Here is a 25954-nt window from a genome sequence, read left to right as displayed (position 1 = left end):
AATTTAATGGCATGTTATGGTGCATTTTCGTTATGGGATATTGTGACCAAGCGTAGTACATATACAGCTTTCTTTAGAACTGATAAAGGCTTTTGTGATAAAACTTAAAATTGAGGAAGTTTGCATGGAGGCCATAGTTTAAAATGTTTTTTGATGGTTTGCGTCAAGCTCAAATCACTTTTACTAAAACTAGAACTTAAGTTAGGAATGAGGTAAGCAGACAAAACCTTGTAAGTAGGTAATTTTCATAGAGACCAATGTTTTTGTTGCTTTTTTGTAGCTTGGGTTTATGGTCATTGTTACTAAATGTAGACACATGATTTTCGATCAATAATTTAGTAAGGAATGAGTAGCTTTCAAAGATGCATTTAAGTGCTTTTTGTAGGCAGAGAATGGTTTTAAAGGTTGAAACTTTTCATCCGTTTGGCAGGGGAAACCAATTCACTAAAGTTGCTTGTTCATTTATGTTTTTACCTTTTCCCGTGACAGAGTGAAACAAATAAAGCAGATTTTACCACTGGGACACATGACTATTCTGAGGTGGTTGAAGCAGAGGTAGGAACCAAACCAGATGGAAGTTGTGGACCAGCAGTAACAGAAACAGGTGCATTAAAGCCTACTAATAGTAGTTCAATTGAAAAAAAGTTATTTCTTTCTGTTATATTTGTTCATAGAATTTATTATGATACATTTGACTTTTAATCATAATCCAATATCTTTACTTCGTTTCAAAGAAGACAAAGGGCTATCAGAGGAAAACAACTCTCGACTACTCAACAGCCTTAACACTAATACATGTGTAGTTAAATGACTAATACAAAAGTCGAAAAGGTCGCAAAACTTCGAAAAATTGCAAATTACAGTTATGTACGTTGTACAATTCATGCGGATCATCACAGTAAATAGGTGTTTAAAGTTTCAATTCATTCCCATTATTTGGTACTGAGATACTAGCTTAAATATACAACTCTACCAACAATTCCTGAATCGAGAAAGAAGCATAATTTTGTAAACTATGGAGCATGTGTACTGCATATCAGTTCACCACAGTGAGTAAGTCTGTGAAGTTTTAATCCGTTCCTGCAAGTGGTTATTGAGATACCAGCTTACATTCATAACCAAATCAGGAAGCCGACGCCTAGTGAAATAGCTCTACCTATTCTACGAAAGGTCGAGCTAAAAATCGTTTGAAATACGAGTTTCTTACTGAAATAATTAAACATAATGAAAATACTTAATATGTAGAATGATCATCCGAAAAAAGTTTAAAGCAAGGCAAATTCTCCTTGGTAACTATATCAGGAAGAGTGAAAATGATTCGTCTGTATATGATAAAGATTATATGCTTTGAAGTTAGCTGGAATATTTTCATACAGAGAACATGATATGCGTGCAAATGAAATTTATATTACATTGTACATTGTTTTCTACATAATAATTAACTTTAGGAGAGGCATGTATAGTTTTCATGAAGCGAGCGGGACATTTTACTATTTGCAAAACAGGTCTACGAAAGTTGTATATTTATAGTCCGTACAAGTCTTTTTCAATAATTCAATAAATGAATTTACAGATCGAGTGGAGTGTATGTAATCTGCCACTCAAAATCGCAGATTGCCATAGATGCATAAATTGTCTGGCTAATGTTATGCATATAAAGGTTATTTGACTGTCAGTCATGCATATAAAGGTCAATCTGACTAAAGTACATATCCTATTACGCTACGCATAGGATCTGAGAACGACCTATTCATAGCCTCGTTCTGATGACCCTTTCACTAGCCAATCAGAGCTTAACTTACAACATTTTGCAAATCTACCTGTAGCTTTGACTTTTGATATTTACAATTCTTATGTCATAATGTTTAGAAGATCAAGTACTTAAGTCAGATTGTATAAAGGTTATTTGACAGTCAGTCATTTTATTGACTTTGATTGTTTGCATTTCCGGGTAAAGTCAACAAAAATGAAAGAGACTCATCAATAGTAAGTCTTACAAACTCCGCGGAGTAAAATTTCTGTTACTGTTATGTTATGGCGACTATTCTGTTACAAAAAAATATGCTTGGAATGTCATCTTTATAATGTACACTGGTTTAGATACACACAACACGTGTGTACCAACAGCACTTTTCACCTAGGTCAAGGCTTGTAATTTCGCTCCTTCAGATGGAATCTTAGGTTGAATATTCACGAGCACTTATTCTTCCCTAAAGTATGTTCAGGGTTTCAGAAATCTGCAAATTTACTGGTAGCCCTGAGGGCTACCAATATTTTTGTCTGGTAGCCCGAACATTTTAGTTTATTCGGCAATGACCGTTTGGGATTATTTGCTAAGTGTTTGTATTCTACAGTGTTCAGTTGGGATGGAATGCTTAAATTATTATAGGTTTATATGGATTCTGTTCTCTAAAGAACTCAATTTTGGGGCGGAGTATCCGCCTCAATGTTAAAAACAATGCGTTTAATATCGTCAATATTTATTAAAAAGCGCAGTAATACAGCCTTGTGTGCTAAAATAAACTTGTGGACTAATATAACCATTACGGAGATTTGACACGAATCGTGTGCTTCTGCTTTTCTATGTGACCGAATTACAATGCTATTATCCCTTGAAACTATATGTACCATTACCGTGCATGTGTAATGCAAATTATATATATGCGTTTACCCGAGACGAATTCCCCAATGCATGGTTGGAAAAAAACCGACTGGAAGCGGATAATGGCGCGCTTTTGTTCTCATTTGTTTTCATTTTAGAAGATAAAACTATTTAAACTGGGAACTCTTTTCCCTTAAATTATTGCAACATTACAATCTTAAAAAGAAAGTCAATCAATTTTTATAATCTTGCAAACATTCTTATTAATTGTTATTTATCTTATTTTAGCCGCTCATTGCGTTTTATGTTACTAGTACTTAATAATACATCATTTCCAGAAACATCTAAACAAAGTTTCGACAGAGTGACAAATTTTGAACCAGTAGGCGATGAGCAAGTGATTCAAATTCAATGAAGTCATTTCTTTAGACATATATGCAGTAACAAGTTTGTCTATATTAAGTGATCATTACTGTAAAATTATGATAACATTTATCTACTGGTTCCACTGTTTCTACTGAACATTATTTTTGAAAGAATGTATATAGATTAGGATATCCCGAGTTTTCAAGTCTAAATGAATTGGTTCAAAGTATGGTGCTGTTAACTTTTGCAGGAATAGAAATAGCCCCAACCCTAGTATAGGGCCATACTGTAAACATGTTGGATCGTTTTAAGTTAAAGGTATGTTTAAAATCCCCTTACTGATCATCTTGAACTTATTGGAAAAAACTGTACATAGTTTTCTGTCCATGCAAACGGATATTTTTTTCTCGAAGATGATCCTTCCGAAGAACTACAAATCAGTTTGTCCATACGCTGCAAACTCTTAGTCAAAATTAAATTATTTTGGATTTATATAAAATTTACTTAGTGTTTAATAAGTAGTTTATGAAGTTGCATCTACGTTTTCGCTGTTCGTTTTCACTAAATTAAGTATTGACACTAGAACACAAAGTAGGTAAACTATCGACATCCAAAAATAGCTCATTCATTTATCCACACATTTTAGAGGTTAGTTAGAAATAATATCGTGTTAACATTTCAAGATGTTGAAGTTATGTAACCTCTGTCATATGGCATACTGTATCTTCATAGCATAAAGAGCCAAGTAAACAAATAAGCCAGACAAAAATACCACATGCCCTGTATGAGAATGCAACAAATTGCATTCTTTACTGTGCTTTTGGTGAGATATAGGGAAATATAGACCCTTAAACAATTGATATTATATTTCAGATCCATAGTATTTTAAGAGAAAATACAGCTATGAGTAATGAAACTAGCAGTACTGATGCATATCCACAAATGATAAGAAATGGAAATACAGAGGATGTTTGTTTGTTTCAGTGTAAAATCTAAGTATATTTCACAGAGTGAACACCATATGTATTATTTTCACGAGTGAAATATATATCCATATTACGCTGAAATAAATCAATTTTCTTTTTTATCTTTGTACCCGCGCAACGTCATGTGCACTGACGTCACGATATCTTTCTTGAAAAATTGCCAAATAGTTCTGTGAACTTTCCAGATTTCGTTTACATTTCATTACGACGGAGCGTATATTTTTATATTGAAATTCGTGTTGGTATTTATATACAATTATATCTTTAATGAAGTATGCTTTCGAAGAACTTTTGATTGTTTGTAATCAATATTCGTCCTCTTGTAGAAATCTAGCCTACCAGTGAAAGATAAAAATGATATTTTCACTGCTTTGAAACTGAAAACTTTAATTATTTTACACCGATATTTTCCATTTTTTCACCGAAAAGCATAAACTAAAATGGTATTCACTTTCAATTTCCATGGTTTGTGCTATATGGCTAGTCTATATTCAACCCCGTGTTTACCGAGGTAGGCTAATAAGTATATAAAACTGTGAATTTCATGTAATAAGGTATAGGTCCAGGTTTCAGAGAAAAAAGTTCGAACGTCATCAAATCATAGAAAGAAAGCATTGTTTTACTTGAAAATTTAACAGCATATAAAACATTTATATTATTCTACAAAACCATTGTCAATTTACTGATATATGTATTGAATTCCGGAAAGGGACTGCATGAAGGGGCCACACTTCTGGACAGTTCAGCACCTTTAAAAACTCACCATTTTTAAAAGCTGTTTCATGTCTTCGTTTTGATGCATTTGCAACATCGTGCGAGTGTTTAAACTTAATATAAATTGGTAAAACATCGTTTTTGACAATTGTTTACATTTTTTCTTTACAAATGGCATTCTTATTTAAAGGGGGACAACTCATTAAGAATATTTTAAGTATCCAACTCTGTGGGACAGAACAGTAAAACATGTATTGGACAGATAAGCTGTGTGTCAAGATGCTGTTCATTCGTTAAAAAAATCTGTTGTTTTGTGATAAACTGCTAAACCTTAAGACTTCTTTTCGGACAATAATTTTGACTGTTGACTGGCAAGCCATTCAGTAATTGTATATTATTGCACACTTTTTTATCTGCCTCGAATATAATCGATTTGTTCGATGTGGATTTAAAGCCATTTTCATCAATATGTAATAACCGCGGTAAGTTAGCCTAGCCAGTCATCCTGTTCCCAATTCCGTGTCCGTTCTTATTTTTTCAGCACACTGAAACTTCCGCACATGAATCACGGGAGGAGAATGACTGACATAAAGTAGCCTATATGTGCAAACCTGGATAGCATTAAATGCATCTACTAATATCAATGTTGACATGACATGTAATTATCTTCGCGTTTTCTTTTTTTGTTTTTGTTTCCAGTTTGGTTTGAAAGTATGGATTTTCTTGCACATCAAATGAGTTTTAAAGATTTTAGAAAGTTCATCAGAAGACTTACGGGTATGAATTTATCATATTGAATGTATTCTTTCTATTTAAAAGTATACTTATTTAGTTCTGTGGCAAAATACTTTTATAATAGTAATGAATTCTCAATCAGTTTCAAATATGAGTTGAACTTTTTGAGTCCAGCAAAGGTTTCTGGAAATGATTACAATGGCTTTAGATGCCATGAAGCACAAGCAGCACATATATTAAAAGATGTAGCAGCTTAGTTTTAATAGATGACACTATATATTTAAATTTTTCTACGACAAAATGTGTCACTTAGAAAAGAATAAAGTCGTTTTTGACCTTTTAAGTGCGTGTTCTGTACCATTTAAGTGAATTTTATAGCTCTCATTCATTGGACCGGTTTATGCATACTACTCTTAGGATATGAGGTGTAAATTTTTTATTTCAGCAAATACATATCCCAAGTTTCACGAAACGATTGATGTGAAAATAGAAAACTCCGTAGAAAGTAATGCGTCTTGTTCCGAGAAAATGTACCAATTAATGAGAACCTGGAGACAGGCAACACCAGAAGCATCACTAATGGATGTCTTTGCCGCTTTAAGACAATCGGAGTTGAACGTGGTATGTAATCGTCTAATAGGATCATTAAGAAGTAAAAACCTGTTAGACAGTGGATTAGAGGAACAATGAATAGATGAGAGCCGAAATGAAATTAAAACAAAAGCATTACCTCGTAGCGAACTTCCAGTGCCGAATACGATACTAAGAATAGAAAATGATGTAATGGAAGAAGAATGTGATACCAATTCCAGAAATGTTAATCATGAGATGATGGAATTGAAACCACTTTAAACCACTTTAAGAAAACATTTAGTGTTCAGATAATTTACGTTTATTATAGGTTTCGGGTACGAAATACATAGCCATGTGTAGTGTGCATAAATGTCTCCACACGTACTCTAAGTACGAACATTTATTTCGTACCAATTGGACTTCTCTCAAACTACGAGTCATAACTTGTAAGCGTATGATAATATCGCTAGGGCTAAGTAAGAAACCAAGCTAAAAGAAACTGGTCTAGATAGCAAAATTCTTAATTCTGTCATTTCATTGTATAAAGATGTTCAATGCTGTATAAAGTTAAATTATTTTGATTTAACTTTGGTTGGGAGTAAATTGAGGATTGAAGCAAGGCTGCCCATTGTCACCAATACTTTTTAATTTGTATATCAATGACTCAGTCACTGCTATTAAAGAAACAAATAATGGTAACACAATAAGTTACGAATTGATAATTGCAGATGACGTTGTAATTCTGGCTGAAACTCAGGAACAAAAACAACTAGATATTTTAAATATTTGGTGTATTGTTAATAGTATGACTGTCAATTATGATTCATTTTAGAACACCTAGTTGCATACAAACGAGTATTGTCTCTATGTTGGGACACCTCCATTACATATAATACATAGTAACTGTGGTTTCAACTTTTCAACATTTTCAAAACTATATAAGATATAATGGTTTTACCTGTTATATGGCATTCAGCTCCCATCTGGGGTGATAACTCTTACTCATGTATAAATTCTGTTCAAAGCAGGGCCATGAGTTATTTTCTGGGAATGGGGAAATACAGACCAAATGCAGCTGTATTTGGGGATACGGGCTGAAAGCCGATATTTGTTTAACAATAGGATTGCAGTTACAAGACAGTTTTGCAGATTTTCGATGATGCAGTATTTGAGATTAAATAAAAAAAGTTTTAAACTTTCATCCAATGTTAGATGTAAAAACAGTATTATTCGCATTTATAAAATGTTTAGTAATATTGGCATTGTTGGTATAGATAATATACATTTACAACGTTGTTCTCAGATTTCTATCGATGGGTTAGTGAATATTAGAGATTGAAATTGATAATTACAAACAATCAGTAACACGAGATGAATCAGTAAGAGGAAAATGTTGCAATAAATTAAGAACTTACTGACCTATAGACACTTATTTTGAAACTGAATTTTATGTTCAAATGTCACAAGCATTTCACGTCCGTAGTTGTATGGCAAAGTTTAGATGTAGCACCCATCAGAATAGGAACAGTGAGATATGAAAATTAAGGTGTAATGCACGAACTTGTTTGAATTGTTTGATCTGTATTAAAGATGAAAAACATGTTTTACTAAATTGTTCATTATATTCATCTGTAAGGGAATTCCAATGCTTTTGATAAATTATATGATGTCAAAGAGAAATTTTGTGTATTATTCTCTGACACAAATATATAAAAGTACACAGCAAAAGCCTGTTTTGATATTTCAAAACATAGATTTTTTATTGTATTGTAGATAATGTCAGTAATATTTTAACATTGCCATTTGTAGTTGTAAAAAATGTATAAAGGAACAGTGAATCAATCTGCAAATGTATATCAATTCTGATTTGACACAATCTACATATTATAAAAGATTTATTAACAATACTTTAAACAAGTATTCTCTGTTTCATGTCTTAAAAGCCGTTTTAACTTTATTTGGTCATAGATGGATTCAAAATTTCCTTACAGCATCTGTCTGCAGCTAGTCACAGATGGATTCACAGTTTCTCATTCTTTTACGTAAGGAAATCTTATTATTGAAGATTAAATAGTTTTATTTCAATGACTTAGTGATCTTATTAAATATTAGGTCTTAGAATATGTAAATGTATGAAACTATTGTATAGATCAAAATGTCTCATATTTCTGTACAGAAAGGCATACGTATTATAATATCTTAATAATAAACTGTTTAAAGATACATAAAAGAACTACTTGACTTGACTTGACTTGACTTGACTAGGTTGTATCCAGTTTTGTACTTGCATTTTCATTATATTAACTGATTCATTATGAAATACTTTTGAAGCAGTTATCTCTGAAACAAAAAAATTGTGAAATGACTTTTTTTTTTAATATCAAACGTTTTATTGGGAGATTCGAGGCCAACTAATTGTCAAACAGCTACATCTGACTTAAAGCAAGCCTATACAGGTATATTCGTTTCAATTGAGTAATCAAATTAAAACCGACATATGAATAAAGATTGAGATTCGTATTCATTTTATACAGTATGTTTTCACACGGGATAAATCGTTGTTTCACATCCAGCCGACCTATAATAAAAGCAAGTCTGTTGTAAGTTTTATTACATTTTATTCATGTAAGTTTAAAAATGAATGTCCAGAGTGTATTTGCCTATTTCTATGGTTTGGATATGCTATCTTGGACATGGTTCCCGCTCTCGTCATGTTGACCCCATTAGGTCAACCAGTCACCGAACAAATTGTCGTTTAGGGCGACCTTACACCAATTCGTTTATGCCCCAAAAGGCAAAATTCGAAATTGCCCCAAAAGGCTAATTTCAATAAATGCCCCAAAAGGCTAAATTCAAAAGCTGCCCCAGAAGGCTAACTTTTGTCCCAAAAGGCTGAATTCAAAATGTTTGCCCCAAAAAGCTAAATACAATAAATTGCCCCAAAACAGATTAACTGTTTAATAAATCCGCCGGACTTCCCATTTCCCCATAAACACTGATGATTAATCATGGAGATCAGTAACCAAGCCATACAAATGTCCTTGACCAAAATTTGCCCCAAAAAGCTAAATTCAGTAAATGCCCCAAAAGGCTAAGTTCAATAAATTGCCCCAAAACAGTTAAACGTTTAAATAAATCTGCTGAACTTCCCATTCCGCCATAAACAATGTCAAGTAGTTTGAAATAATATTTTTGAAAACAAATCTTGATAGTTCTTGAAACCGATCTTTTCAAAGGAAGTAGCAAGAGTATACCACCTCTGAAAATCCAAAATAATAGCTATTCATTGTCAGATGTTGATAAAGCAAATACTCTTAACGATTATTTCGTGTCTATTTCAAATGTTGATGATTCAAATACTGAACTTCCTATCTTCTCACTAAGCACACCAACAAGTCTTGAAAATTTTATAATACAGGAACAATAAATTACAAGCATTTTAATAAATTTAGTTGTAAACAAAGCTTCCGGTCCTGACGAAATTAGTCATAAAATGCTAAAAGAAACTTCTAAAACATTATGCAAACCTCTTTGTCTACTTTATAATCGTTCAATGTCCGAAAAAAATATATCCGTCTAGTTTGAAATTAGCGCACGTTATGCCTCTTTTTAAAAAGGGCAACAAAGATGAACCGTCGAATTACAGACCAATTTTTCTTATTAGTTGTGTTGGAAAAGTTATGGAACGTATTATATTTAAACATATGTTTAACTATCTACATGACAATTCACTAATATTCCAAAATCAATCAGGCTTCTTACCAGGGCATTCTACAATTTATCAACTGATTGACATCTATAATCAAATATGCAAAGCTTTAGACAATAAAGAATCCATGTGTATTGTTTTTTGTGATATATCCAAAGCGTTTGATAGAGTTTGGCATAAAGGACTAATGTTCAAAATACGACAATATGGAATCACTGGAAATTTGTTAGACTGGTTAGAAAATTATATGATGAATAAAACTCAAAAAGTTTTCGTCGGAACTTCTTTTTCAGAGTCATAATGTCTACATGGTGGGGTTCCTCAAGGCTCAGTCCTTGGACCTCTTTTATTTCTTATCTATGTAAATGATATAGCTGATTCACTTTTAAGTATTACTAGACTTTTTGCAGATGATAGCCGTATCAACAAGTTACATAGATACGATGGAAGAAACTCTTAATCATGACCTCCACAAAATTAAGTTATGGTCCAATCAATGGTTAGTGAATTTTTACCCTTCTAAAACAGAAGTTATGTTTTTTCCTATTGTAATAGAAACCACCCAAACTTATATTTTGATAATGTACATCTAACATTTGTTGAACATCATAAACATCTCGGTGTTACATTTAGTCAGGACGGGTCATGGCATGAACATACCGCCACTATAGTCTCATCTGCCTTGAAAATTTTAGGGTCAATGAAAATGTTGAAATTTCAAATTCAACGAAAAACCCTCAATCAAATATATAAAATTTATATCTTATTTACGTCCACGTCTGGAATATACCTCCTTGTTATGGGATAATTGTGCTAATTATGAGAAAGAAATATTAGAAAAAATACAATACGAAGCTGCAAGAGTTGTAACGGGTTTAACAAGATCAGTATCTATTCAAAAACTATTAAAAGAAATCGGATGGGCATTTCTTGCGGACAGAAGAAAGATTCAGAAATTAATATTACTATACAAAGAAAAACATCATTTATTGCCACCTTACTTATCACAGTTATTCCCCACTTTAGTCGAAAATGCATATGAAAATCAATACTGTTTGAGAAATAATGTTAATTATGTATCAATGGCGAGGAGAATAGAAATTTATTCTAAGTCCGTCATCCCTTCAGCAATACAACTTTGGAATGAATTACCTTTAGATATTAGAGAATCAGACTCATTAGCAAGTTTCAAAAGAAAACTCAAGGATTTATACAAACCATCAATTGTTCCATGATATTTTACAAGTGGCGATCGCTCACCATCCGTTCATCAAGCACGCATTAGAAACAATTGTAGCAACCTTAATTCAACTAAAGTTTTGTCGTTACTTTATTCAGGAATGCTTAGATTTGGATATATCCCTAGCAACATCAAAAAGGGGGTGATAGTAACGGTACACAAGGGCGGAAGCAAACGTAAAGACGATCCCAACAACTATAGAGCAATAACACTAACACCTGTAATCTTGAAAATATACGAACTTATTCTGTTGGACAGGTGTAAAGACAAAATAGTATCAAAACTAAATGTACAGCAAGGTGGATTTCAGGAATGGCTATGTTGTCTAATGACTTCATTTTTTCTGAAAGAAAGCATACTCTACAGTAAGGAACATGGTAGTAAAGTGTATATTTGTTTTCTTCACGCAAAACAGGCGTTTGACAGAGTTTGGCATCAAGGTCTGCTTTGGAAACTGTACAATTGTTCAATTGATGACAATATATTTCTCTCCTTTGTCAGCATGTACGATAAAATGAAAAGTTGTGTTCGCATAAATGGTTCGGTTTCTCAGTTTTTTGACGTACTTCAGGGAACCAGACAAGGGGGATAACTTCTCCGACACTTTATCAACTTTACATAAATGACCTTATCAATGAATTGGAATCTAGTGGACTTGGTATTTGTTTATATAATATTCATGTGAGCTCTCCAACAGTGGCAGATGACATGGTTTTGATTCGTATTCTAAATCTGGTCTCCAGGGCATGATGCATATATGTTACAATTATTCTTTGAAATGGCGTTATCTATATAATACTTCCAAATGCTGCGTAGTAACATATAATGACTCTGTGATAAACGAAATAAGCGGTCTATCCTTGAGAACTGAGGCCATTCCAGCTGGATCTCATTATAAACATTAAGGAATCATTTGTGATAAACAATTAAACATGAATTTGGCAATTCGCGATGCAGATGTAAAACTACGCCAAACGTTTTTTAGCCTTTTAAACTGTGGACTTCGTCCAGGGGGGCTTAACCCTTTAACCATGTTGACAATATATAACTCGGTAGTAATTCCAAAGGCTCTCTACGGGTGTGAAATGTGGAATTCCCTATACCAGACATATATACTCAGACTGGAGAGAAGCCATCGAGTTTGTTTGAAACGATTGCAGGAACTGCCGATATATTCTTCAAACGATATTGCCCTTGGAACACTCGGTGTATATTCCATTGAATCAATTGTTGATATAAAAAAGTTACAGTTTTTTGGTCAAATTTGCCGACTGCCTGAAAAATATATTGCCAAGCGGCTTCTCATTCACAGACTGACCAGATATTTGAACACGGGTCGTCAAACCCAAGGCTTTGTTCCAGACTTGTACAAACTTTTGAATAAATATAGCCTGATGGATTGTCTTACCACTTTTCTGGCATCTGGTCGTTTCCCGTCGAAACATGTTTGGTGCACCAAAATTAAGACAAGTGTCAATAATCTCCATTATAACAACCGAAAAGTTAGGATTGAGCGAGTTGTGGAGAGAGCTATTTTTGAATATATATTCAAGACTGAGAAACCTTGTATAATATGGAGGCTATGCCTTGACCAGCCATCCCTAAAGCCTGTCTGCATAACAGCTATTAATTGTTTAGGTCGTTTGTGCTCAAATGGGAGAACAGAAATATGTAACAAGTGTAACTGCTGTACCGATAACATTGTACTTCATAAAATACACCACTGCTTTAAAAATAGAGAACTCAGAAAATCACTGTTCCGAAGTATTATTCAGTTCTTTGGCTATGAAGTGTTTTTTCAATATATGAGATTAAGTGAGACCCAACAAGTCTGTGAACTTGTCTCTGGTTTGTTCTGTTTATCAGGAAATGCGCATGATGAATTTCATAAGATAGCTCTCAAGATTTTGCATTATCTATTCATATAATATTATTATTAATGAAAATGTCCAGCTGGAAATTTATCATAACTTGCTCTTGCTTTTCGTTTCGGTAAGATCTTGTTCTCATGAGGATATTTCAATACTGGTAATTCGAGGTTGGCGGTATGCTCATTGCTACATTACATATTTGCATAGCATAATTATAATACTTGTATTATTCATCTGTTTATATAAAAGTATTTGGAGTGAATATACCGCTTGACATTAAATATAACTTGCTCTTGCTTTTCGTTACTGTAAGATCATGTTCGTATTATCTCAATAGCGGTTATTGAAACACTTGATATTTAAGATATCTGCACACGTTTGGATAGTTATTGTAAACATCTTAAATAACTTGAAATAGTTACATGAGTGTTGATTTTATCTGTATATTTTGTACATGTTTGTAAAATTGTATTGAATTTGTTCATTGTACATGCATATCTTTATCATATATGTTGTAAATATGTTCTGCTCTCCCTCGAGGAGGAAATAAAAGTATCCGAGTTCCATCCTCTTAGCGCGAATAAATTACTATTTGATATTGATATCCTGAACGATGCTCAAAATAGGCTCTTATTTCATCAACTACATCATTTCGTAAAGGAAACTAAGAGATTTTGATAACTATTGTACTATTTTACTGTTTAGTTTTCTGTATTTTTATGATGTACATCAAGAAAGAATGGACCACTGCTAAAATATTACATACATGAAATGCACTAGACTGGGAAGGTGGCATCTATATTGGATCTGCGGCAATTGTATCTTTTTTCTTTTTTTCGCTTTTCTGTAATATATAAATGTGTTGTTTTTTTGTTCTTATTATTTTTTTCACTATATTTTCTTTTTTTCTTTTTCAATTCCTGATTTGATTGTTCACATATATCACAAAACGAAAGTATTTCTAAATAACATATAGTCTGCTTTGTCAGGGGAGGGCCCCCGATAATGTTGTTATAACTTCTGGCCCAACCCTTTTGTATATTTACATTGATGTATTTATGTATGCTTGTTGTATGTGTGTGTATTTAATATGTATATATATACAATAAAATATGATTAAACCTAAACTCACGACCCCTCGATCCGTAGATCTGCGCTCTCCCTACTGAGTTAAGCGGGCGGGTGGGGGTAAATACAAGAATGGAGTAGCTGTCTATAGTTTCATCAAAAGAAACATATTTCGGCTAAATAATTTTGAAGAAAAGTTTACGATTATATGTAACTAGATATGTTGAGATTTCTATATGCACAGTATTACGTGGTGTTAACTTGAAACTATATGTACGTATACATGTTAAGGTCTCGGAACATTTATATGCGTGTTCTGACACCTCAATAAAATGAAATCCTACAAGTAACAGTACACTTAAATGTTTTTCGTTTTGTGTTTTACAATCTTTTATCTAAAACTTAGGTAAAAATATTATTTATTTACATTTCTAAACAAACCATTTTCGAATGACTTAAATTGAAAAACTAAAACCCCGCCAAAAATGTAAATTCAGTACTAATTGTAATATTTTTTTTCGAAAACAGCGTAAAAAATAGTTCTATATATTGTGTCTATATTTGTCCGGTGCGCAATAGATAGTATTTTTTGTGAAATTCATATTTAGAAAGAAATTAGCAAAAATTCCTACAAATGTGTAATAAATCTCCAAATTATAGGATATACAAAGAAATTGACACCATATCTATGGTAATACATTTGCTACGTTGAAATACGAGTATGTTGTAAGAAATAAATTTTACTCTGGTATGTGACATTAGATATCAGATTAACAAAATTATGCCTGAAATTGTTCTGATGTAATATAACGAATGTTACACTAAACATTAAAGGCTCAAAATGCTTTTGTAAGAATTCTTTGTTTTGCACATAAAATAGATTATGTTCTTGGTAAATCCTATTTTCAATAAATGTTTTCTCATATATCTGTGAGCATATTTTATCAACATTGCAGAAATTATTACTGAATCTATTATTGTACCCCCGACAACAAAGTTGTAAGGGGGGGCGGGGGGGTATACTGGTTTCAGGTTGTCTGTCTGTCCGTCCGTCCGTCAGTCCGTCTGTCTGTCTGTCTGTCCGTAGACACAATCTTGTGCGCACCATCTCTCCTCTTCCCTTGACACAATTTAATGAAACTTCAAACAAGTGATCAGTAACAACAGTAGTTGTGCATGGGGCATGTTAGGTTCTTTCAGAAAAAAAACTTGCAGAGTTATGGGACTTTTTTTGTTACTATACTATATACATAGACACAATCTTGTGCGCACCATCTCTCCTCATCCACTTGACACAGTTTAATGAAACTTCACACAAGTGATCAGTACCAACAGTAGTTGTGCAAGGGGCATGTTAGGTTCTTTCAGAAAAAAAACTTGCAGAGTTATGGGACTTTGTTTCTTGTTACTATACTATATACATAGACACAATCTTGTGCGCACCATCTCTCCTCATCCACTTGACACTATTTAATGAAACTTTCACACAAGTGATCAGTAACAACAGTAGTTGTGCATGGGGCATGTAAGGTTCTTTCAGAAAAAAAAAACTTGCAGAGTTATGGGACTTTGTTTTTTGTTACTATACTATATACATAGACACAATCTTGTGCACACCATCTCTCCTCATCCACTTGACACAATTTAATGAAACTTCACACAAGTGATAAGTAACAACAGTAGTTGTGCATGGGGCATGTTAGGTTCTTTCAGAATTTTTTTCCAGAGTTACGGGACTTTGTTTTTTGTTACTAAACTATATACATAGACACAATCTTGTGCGCACATCTCATCATCCCCTTGACACAATTTAATGAAACTTCACACAAGTGATCAGTAACAACAGCAGTTGTGCATCGGGCATGTCAGGTTCTTTCAACGACAAAAATTGCAGAGTTATGGGACTTTGTTTCTTGTTAACATACTATGTACATACAGTCTGCATATGCAGTCTTGTGCGCGCCTAATCTTCCGAACCCTTGCACACAATTTAATGAAACTTCACACAAGTGATCACACTAGTTGTGCATGGTGCATGTTACGTTCTTTTAGATAAATATTCTGCATAGTTATGGGACTTTGTTTTTTGTTACTATACAGTATATATACAGTCTATATACATACAGTCCACATAATTACGCAATCTTGTGTGCATCAATTTGAAATGTACTGTGTCAGTGCATGCGGGGGATACATTCATCACCTTTAGTGATAGCTCTAGTTTTGATTACTTCCCTTGTAATTTTAGAAGACTTACTTCAATTTTGAAAACTTCTAAAACATACTTTGATAAATGGAAGCTTACAGTTAATACACAAGAAACGAAGGCAACGATATTCAAAAGGATGGATCTCACAAAAGTATAATCTTTTAGAGTGAGGCGATTTTTGAAGATGATGACTAGTGATTTATTTTAATATGATGGGGAATGTATTGAAATTGTAAATACATTTATAAATCTTTGGATGGTTTTATCATTGTGGATTTTACAAAGTAATGTTTTACATCTAATGTATCTGATACCTGTGAAGCATCTACTTTTACCAATTTGTGTACAGTGCCAAAGTCTACAAAATTAGATACAAATGGTTCACAGACAATTCTTAAAAAGTTCATTTGTTGTAAAAATATCAACATGCGTTGCTAATGGGTAGATGTCCATTGTTTGTAATTAGTTTGTTTGTTTTGGATTTAACATCGTTTTTCAACAGTTTTTCAGTTATGTAACTGCGGGCAGTTAACCTAACCAGTATTCCTGGATTTTGTACCAGTACAAACCTACATGTTCTCCGCAAGCAGCTGCCAACTTCTCCATATGAATCAGAGGTGGAGGACGAATGATTTCAGACACAAAGACACAAGTCTTTTATCAAATCGTCCCTCGCCCAGGGCTCAGAACTCACGACCCCGAGATCCGTAGATCTGCGCTCTACCTATTGAGCAATGCGGGCGGGCATTGTTTGTAATAAGACAAATAAGATTTTTTAATTACATTTAGAGAAAAGTAATTGGTGTTTGTTATCAAATGTACTTAGGATACGAACTAGTTGGTCAACAAAAGCCGGAAAGGTCGCCATGTGAAATACATTATTCCGGTATGACTCTGACCTGAACCCATCCAAAGGAGGTTTCCGGTTTTAATAAATGTATGGTTATTTTCGGAATCAGTTCATATCAAAATATGTTTTTGAATATAAACAATTGTAGACAAGCCATATGTAACAAATCTCTTTGTTTAAACAATGCGTTAATCTAAAACAGTATTGGTAAGCTACATTTGCGTCTAATCATTTAAATATGGACATAGATATAACATAGATTGTAAACACAGAAAATGTACTTTATGTGAACATAACGATACTCTTTGTAATATCATTAAATATATGCCCTGTTTATTCTGGTTTGAAGAACTGACTATCTACATTAATTATTCTGTTTGTCTAGTATGAATGCAGACAATAATGTATGTTTTTAAATAGAATCTACTTTTCAACTTGTTACTACAAAGTTTTATTGTGTTGATCATCGAACATATGCCCCTCTGGCTGTATGTTATTATAATGCATTACTAGGTGCTGTATATATGTATAGACCCTTTATGGTGTACTCATTAGTAAAGTTCTATTATGTCATTAATTCGAATTAGTCATGTCGTTAAATAATAACACTTCTTCTATAATGAGATATCTACATGCAGTCAGTGACAGTTTCCGAACGATTAAGCTACTGTGCGTTTTTTTTTTTTTGGGGGGGGGGGGGGGGCTTCTTTGTTTCCTGTAGCAAAATAATTACTATTACATTACCTAAGCCTACAAATGATATAACTAAACAGGATCTTTATTGTTGCAATCGAACCGGGTATTCCATGACAGATTATTATTATTTTTCATGCTTCACTGTCGTATATTGACGTCATAGACATATTATGATGTCAAATTGTTTGTAAATGTTGCAAATAATATCAACGATAGAGTTTTGAAAACATTGTTAATAGGGATGAGTTGTCATGTTTAAAGTCTTCTACATATATTGATAACAGAATGGAAAATATGTTTGCATGCTACTTGATATTTAACGAAGTGCTAGCTTTTTGACACGATTGTACTTGCATATCTAAAATATAAAGACTAGAATTTTGTCCATAGGCCACGAATGCCCCCACATTCTGCGCAGTTTCATATCAAGGGTCTTCACCTATGCAACCCGTCCTTCAAAGAGTATTAGGAGTTGTACACACAGAACTTCTTCACTATACCCTAATTAACAAAGGAACATAACACTGGTCAAATTGGTCACAGTCCATGATCATATGAGCAACTTTGGTTGAGGTGTTGGACACACAATTTTTTTCTCTATATTCTGTAATAGCAAAACTATCAAAGGGCCATAACTTCAGGAAAAAATAGTCACAGCAAACGTTCCCTCCTTTATGGCCATCTGCACATCAAGCTTGTTCATCTCTGAAAGTTTAAAGCAAATCAAGCTAATAGTGTGTGAAGAGTTAAACACACAAAATTTCGGGACGGACGCACGGACAGCAGTAAAGCTACTGCCGATTTCAGAAAAGTTCACCGGATGGGCGTTTACATCAAACGCAAGTAGTAAATGACGTAGGTGTCACACTAGTTATCGGTGAGAAGTTAATTTGATCACGATTGTAGTTTGCTTCGCCCAGAAGTATATTTCTTTCAGTCGTTAGTAACTTACGGGTTAGTTACAAAATCAAAATAGTACAGGCATTTATTTCAAGATAATCCTGCATAATAAATACATTCATGTGCAGCATTGAATTGATGTACATGTATCCAGTCTTCGTAAAATGTCCGGGATGTCGGTCATGGAAAATATCACATACGCGATGTTGTCTTTACACATTGAACTATAAGGTTTGCTTTTAAATTTTGCTTTCAATCGTGAGAAAACAAACTCGGTAATATTCATTTATTTATTTATTTATTTAAAATAAAACTACATGCAATATTTTTTTTCAAATTCATCTGGGAGTTTTGTCCCTAGAACGTCGTGAACGTCTGGTAATACATAGTATGTATACTGCCTTTCTGTTTTAAAAAGGCATATAAAGGGTGTGTAGTAAATTCGTTCCTATTCCTTTTTGTTACCCTAATAAACTGAATAGTGTCGAATGCATTTTGTTGCACGTTTTGCATTGTTACTGTAAAACCTGTTTAGTATACAAGAATGTCATCAAGTGCCTTTTGGCATGTAGACTGTTAGCCAGATTTCACGTTTAAAAAGTGTGCCAAGTTTGGATAATGCCATTTCGGATAAAATCAAGCTGTTGAATATTTTAAAGGCTAGCTTTTCAAATTCGTAAATAATATTGATTGAACGTTTTCATTTTCTGATGAACATACCTATAAGCTTCTTTAGCAAGAACCAAGAATTTATTTAAGTGGCCAGTACATGTATTTATAATTAAGAGGATTGGGGCAGTGAAAATATTTACCTTTTCGAAATTGAGTGATTTCAAAATATATAAGTTTTATAGCCAACGAATCCAGTTTGTCCGGAAATTATAATATTTTTATTCAATTTTCTAAAACTGATATGCGTTCTTGTTTGAATGTTTAAATTAAAGCGGCACTTGAAAACTCATTTGAAAATGAAGCCTATGGTGAAAATAGGATCGAACTTTTTACACACCCTTTAGTTCTGTCGCAGCTTGTTGCGAATAATAGAACATTTGGTTCTTGTTACATAGAGAATGAAAAATCTATGACCATGCACTAGATTTTATAATAAAGTGTTAATTGCGCAGTCGCTACTCGATGCTTCATGTCATGTTGATTGCTATTTTAACTGATATTACTTTACTGAATATGCTTTCAGGTTACTGTTATATAATAGCACTAAGTCTTGTTCAGTAAGTCATTTCTTCTGCATTTGTGTATCGGACCACAATGCACGCTGAGTGCGGTCGGGTAAATCGCGTGCAGTCTTGGCACTTTTTATTTTTATTTTTGCTTCAAAATTACTAAATGGTGCAGATAAACACGCAGCAAATTTCATTAAACATAATATTATACGCATTTCTTTTCCTACATGGTACTGAGTTACGTATCAATGGTCGGTAAAAAACAGTGATGCGGTCATTATAATTATACGTCCGTCTGAGTATAATAACTACTTCCAGTCTTCCAGTTTTACCAAAGGATCGACATCGATTAGAAAAGATTCCATATTTCAAATATACATTATTTCATAGAAATCCGTCAAATTATTACCGCATACTGAAGACATGTGGTATGCAATGTTATGAATACTTAGTCAAACAAAAAAAGGAGAGATAAAAATAAGCTGTTTGTCGAACCCGTCAGTTTGGAAGTTCTATGTCGACTTCTGGCTTTATTGCAACTACTTACCCGTGTGATTTCTAGATTCCGAATTGTAGTATCCACCCATCGTGTGACCGCCCCTGTAGTCGAGTGGTTAGTCACTGTAACCTGTGTGTGTGGGAGGGGGATTGGTTCTAACCTTGCTACCGACCATATCTCTTTATGTTAGAAAGTTGGCAGATTCGTACGGAGGACGGGAGTCTTGTACTGGTTCTCCCCAGGAGCGATGGTTAGGTAAACTGTCCAGCCGACATACAGGAAGAACAGTTGAAAATGGGCGTTAACCCGTAGAAAAAAATGAATTTTTCGTAGTGAGCAAGTTGCTTGGCAAGGAAACTTACTTAGTCATGAATCCCGAATCAAGTTTTAATTCGCTATTCCATAAAGTGATATGAAGGAGTCCAGCACTTATTTTTATTTGGGTTTAACGTTGCACAGACACAATTAAAGGTCATATGGCGACTTACCAGCTTTGATGGTAGAAGAAGACCCAGTGTGCCCCGCCATGCATTATTTCATCACGAGCGGACACTGGGTAGAACCACCGACCTTCCGTACGTAAGCTAGCTGGATGGCTTCCTCACATGTAGAATTCAACGCCCCGAGTGAGACTCGAGCCCACATCGATAAGGGGGATGTGATTTGAAGTTATAGACCTTAACCACTCGGCGAGTCCAGCACTTGAGTTTGACTTCATGTACAACGACTACAGGACCGGAAGTTGAATCGTAAATACATGTTCAATGTACGGAAAAAAAATGATTCCAGTTGATTCAAGCCTGTCTTTAGAATCGCAAATGCGAACTGTTTATTACCTTTATAACTAGTGTAACGTATATAAACAGGACATTTATGTTTAAATTAAATATTGTATTTTTAACATGAAAAGTCACTGACCAAGCGATAAAAATACACATGTTGTTTACATGTGTAATTTTACATTTTTAAACACATCTTTTGATCTTTACGTTCCCGCTGACTTAATTTGCAGTTTGTAGTGGGTGATTTTTATCAATTTGTCACAAGGAAATCAATGACAGAAAAAATAATTTTATGCGTGTAATAAATTGAGATAATGCGACGTTAATCAACAGCTATCGAATAGGACAGTTTTACAGACATAAAGTAATCAGGCCGAGTGGTGGATGTCTATTCTGCACGTTTTGGATAGAGATGTAAAAAAAAATGTTTGACTTGAAACTGATTCCGAGATACGGCTAAAAACTGCAATATCACCGTAAATGACTGACTTTTCAGTTTATGTGTTGTTTAGACAATTAACGGGAAAACCAAACAGAATATGAAATGTACATAACTTGACCCGCACCTTGGCGGAGTTTATGTAAATGACTGTTAAAATTAGCCACTCACGAAGAGAAAATCGATATAAGTCAGTCACTACATGTGTATAGTGCAAATACTGTATCGGCGCGGTTTTCTGAAATTAGCAGTATGTGCCACCACTCCATAAATAAGGGGGCATAAAGATGCGTTTCCTTGTCAGAAAACCATCCGACTTAGCACCATATGCCACTTTAAGTCCATTTACGTGTGCGAAGAAATTGCAATTTTGCACACATGTGCTCTGAGCATATAGCCGCCGTGTTGATTACCCGCCGTGATCTGACTGATATTTATCCCATATATAACCTACATCTTCCGATTTAAATGCTTGTTTTAAATATTCAGAATTTGCCTATGATATCAACAAAAAGATTTTTTTTCGGCGTAGCTTTCTAAGCCAACTTTTGACCTAAACGAAGAATATTTATCAATATTATCACTGTGACGTCATAATTTTGCGTATGACGTTGCTAAAACTAAAACGCCTGCTATAACGCGTGTAAATTAATATCAAATACATATAAACTAAACCTAAGGCCCAAGTCACGTAAATGTTATATATGAGTTCAAACAGATGTACTGTCATTATCTAATGTAGATAATCATGATATGATTTGATTATGTAGTTTTCAATTAATAAACATACTGATACAAAGCTCAATTTAATTATGTGTTCACATCCAATGACATTTCTGAGTATATTCCATGCGCTGAAGATTTACATGATGTAATACATTAGACTACCGCCTAGGATCCAACTCGTGCTAAATTTAAGGGAAATTCTTTATTGGCGTCTTTTAAGAAATTTAAATGCGTTTGCCAAATGTTGTACTACAAAAAATAGGTATATATAGACAATAAGTCTGTAAACTGTTTATTCCACTGACGTAATATGTTCGATAAAAATAACACAAAGCCAAAACCTTTACAAAATTATAGCTGTTTTACAATACATTAAAATTACCAAAGCTAAAGTTGTCTTCGATTTTGTACTTGCTTTAAGTATACAAAAGATAAAATGTCTTGACGCTTTTTATTATTCACTATCTTTCTGTAACAAATCTATCATTATAGTTAAACGATTATGTGATTTCAATTTGAATGATAAAATCTAATCTGACGAGTTGGGAACATACTTAGCAAACATTGACAAACTCGGTTTGAGTGATTATGTCTGTGTGTGCGTAAATACGACAACCACTAAAACATACTTAAGAAGTTGAATGTGCTCCATGATCCATATTAGGCCTAAAAATATCTGTTTCCTGTTTCCGGTAACATGCTAAAAAAAATGGGTAGATAGGTCGGATTTTTTTTTCTTTTTTTTTCTTTTCTTTTTTTATAAAGGTAGACTTTTCGGAAATTATTTGTGTGTCAAAAAATGAATACAAATAAGAGGGTAATGCCTTTCGAGCATCAGTAAGTTGATTTCTAACATCACTGGCCATATTTAAAGCATAAAAAGTGCAGTTTTGCAACTTTTTGTTAAAAAGTTGAAAAAATTATCCTCCAAGGCCATACACACATTTAGGGTCGGGCCAAAAAATTAGAGTAGGTCGGGATACCGGAAACAAACAATTTTTTACGCCTAATATACCAAAGTTACCTCTTTGTTGTATGTACTGTAGATTTGGTATTTTTCATGACACTTTTATTTCACGATTTGATAGACAACATACTTATTTCAGGAGAAAGAATTTGGGCTTTGTTGTTAATTCTATAAACGGAGTTAGTGCTTTTTAGTATTCACGAGAGTTAAAAAACCACGTGTCCTATTTGTTGCGAAATAAGGTCCTTGAGTAAGTGCAACTATATCTTTATGCATGGCGTTGTCGATGTATTGACCTCTGTTAAGGAGTAAATGTCCTCCATGATCCCAGAGTTTATAATGTGAATATCACCGTGAAACAACTAAACCCAAAATGATCTGTCAAACTAGCCCTATGTTCTGTGTACAGTAGAGAAGTAGATATGGTAATTTTCGTGGCACTTCTTTAATTCGCACGTCGTTCTGTTCGCGAAAATAAGCAAAACATATAAACACATACATAATATAAACTGTATCAGTTTAATTAAGGCAACGTTTGTGTGTGTAGTTGGATGGGATCTTAGGCAAGTGGCACGTTCGGTAAAGACTCCATTATCCTGGTTCTAGATGTTGTCCATATATTGACCTCGGTTGGAATAAGTCGTAAAGGCACTGGTTGAGTTTCCCACCTTGAGTATACTTACAAGGTATATCCCTGGTCTCCAAAATGAATAAAAAAAACATACAATATAACATATAAGGTCAAGCAGTTTGACACATATTTGAGCCGCACCATGAGAAAACCAACATAGTGCATTTGCGACCAGCATGGATCCAGACCAGCCTGCGCATCCGCGCAGTCTGGTCAGGATCCATGCTGTTCGCTTTCAAAGCCTTTTACAATTAGAGAAACCGTTAGCGAACAGCATGGATCCTGACCAGACTGTGCGTATGCTGGTTTTCTCATGGTGCGGCTCATTTGTAATAGGAAATTTTTTGGCCTTGGAAAAATCTGTTCAATTGCTTTTAAGCATATTCATAGACATTCAATCCTAATGTTGAACATGAAGTTAAAACCGTCGCCAAATCTAAGTGCGTATATTTATGCAAATCATTCTGATTATGGTTTATAAAATATAATATTGATATAGACATTGCGTTTATCACTGTGAGAGAAAATATCAGTTTACAATAGGATTTTACAATCATTCTTCAGTACTTATTAAACCTTTTGTACAAAGACCAAAGCTATGATTTAAAGTCTAACGGTAAATTAAACATTTCTGAAAGGCGGTTAATCAGATTTTGTCAACACAGTCGAGTAATGAATTTCTTCGAAACTTTTATAACTGATGATTTTCAGTAACATATGTACACGTAATGTAAACATATGTTACATTGTCACTGGATCTGTTTAATTGCCCAATCAGTTAGAGTTATCGAGTATAAGTATAAATTTAATAAACTTTGCCTATGAAGGGGAATGATTAGAAGAACTCTTGTATTATACTTGTCAAATATTTGAAATTACAATTATATATTCAGACGAATTCCTCAAAAATGCAAGTTTGTAGAAAAATTATTATCCCCCTTTAGCTAGATAGATTGGAAATAAATGAATCTAGAATTTGAGCTTTTAATTTGTTGAAATTTCCCATTATCTGTAAAAACCAATGTAAAATTAAATTATATTTAAATCAAAAGAAATATTACGCTTTTTAAATACCTTTATATAAAATGAGATTAATCACAAAATATAAAAAAGTACTATAAGGGATCTAACTCTCGGTAATGAGTCTTTAGATAAAGCCCTAACAGAATATTCGAAACTGAAAAATGTCATAAAATGTTACTTAAATATGATTGACAACCTTTAAACGTTTTATTAACACCCGCCATTATTGGTGGGGGTAATAGAAATGGTCTCCGTAGGTCCGTCCGTCTTTCCTTCCTTCCGTCTACCGTTCGTCCGTGACATTCCGTGTCCGCACTGTACCTCCTAAATCCCTTTAAGTATAATCATGAAACTTGGGTCAAGGTCAAATGATCACCTCATCAAGACGATGAGCAGAACATATGAGTCAGCCATGTCGGCTCATGGTCAAGGCCACAACTCGAGGTCAAACGTTCGAGTGTTCCATTTTGTGTCCACTCTGTATCTCCTAAACACCTTGAAGGATAATCATGAAACTTGGGTCAAATGATCATCTCATCAAGACGATGTGCAGAAACCATAAGTCAGCCATGTCGGCTTAAGGTCAATGTCACAACTCCAGGTCAATATTTTCAGCCCTCCATTTTGTGTCCGCTCTGTATCTCCTAAACCCTTTGACAGATAATCATGAAACTTGGGTCAAATGCTCACCTCATCAAGACGATATGCAAAACTTATGAGTAAGCCATGTCGGCTAAAGGTTAAGGTCAAAACTCGAGGTCAATTGCTTGAGCCTTTAATTTTGTGTCCACTCTATATCTCCTAATCCCCTTGAAGGATTTTTATGAAGCTTGTGTCAAATGATTACCTCATCAAGACAATGTGCAGAACTCATAAGTCAGCCATGTTTGCTCAAGGTCAAGTTCACAACTCAGGGTCAAATGTTTGAGCCTTCCATTTTGTGTCCGCTCTGTATCTCATAAACCCCTTGAAGTATTTTCATGAAACGTGGGTCAAAATTAATGATCACCTCATAAAGACGATGTGCAAAACTTATGAGTCGGCCATGTCAGCTTAAAATCAAGGCCACAACTCAGGGTCAAATGTTTAAGCCTTCCATTTTGTGTCCGTTCTGTATCTCTTTAACCACTTAAAGGATTTCTATGAAAATTAGGTCAATTGATCACCCCATCAACACGATGTGCAAA

At 34.0% G+C, this 25954-nt stretch overlaps 1 protein-coding gene across 3 annotated transcripts in view; it reads left to right on the top strand.

The window, feature by feature from the left end:
• Positions 1 to 8209, top strand: part of LOC123554303 (uncharacterized) — a 28072-nt gene extending 19863 nt beyond the window's left edge. For 2 of the 3 annotated variants that reach the window (XM_045344363.2, XM_045344362.2), the window contains exons 6-8: positions 490 to 604; positions 5368 to 5445; positions 5849 to 8209. In XM_045344363.2, the coding sequence (XP_045200298.2) occupies positions 490 to 604; positions 5368 to 5445; positions 5849 to 6093 (438 nt within the window). In that variant the 3' untranslated portion in view covers positions 6094 to 8209. Of the gene's footprint in view, positions 1 to 489; positions 605 to 3218; positions 3287 to 5367; positions 5446 to 5848 lie in introns of all 3 variants that reach the window. The other variant, XR_008371728.1, reaches the window with a different exon arrangement.
• The last annotated feature ends 17745 nt before the right edge of the window (positions 8210 to 25954 follow it).

The sequence above is a fragment of the Mercenaria mercenaria genome, chromosome 7 (genome assembly GCF_021730395.1).
Source record: "Mercenaria mercenaria strain notata chromosome 7, MADL_Memer_1, whole genome shotgun sequence".
Classification (NCBI taxonomy): domain Eukaryota; kingdom Metazoa; phylum Mollusca; class Bivalvia; order Venerida; family Veneridae; genus Mercenaria; species Mercenaria mercenaria.
Note: the sequence above shows the minus strand (reverse complement) of the source record. Positions and strands in the feature narration are given on the sequence as shown.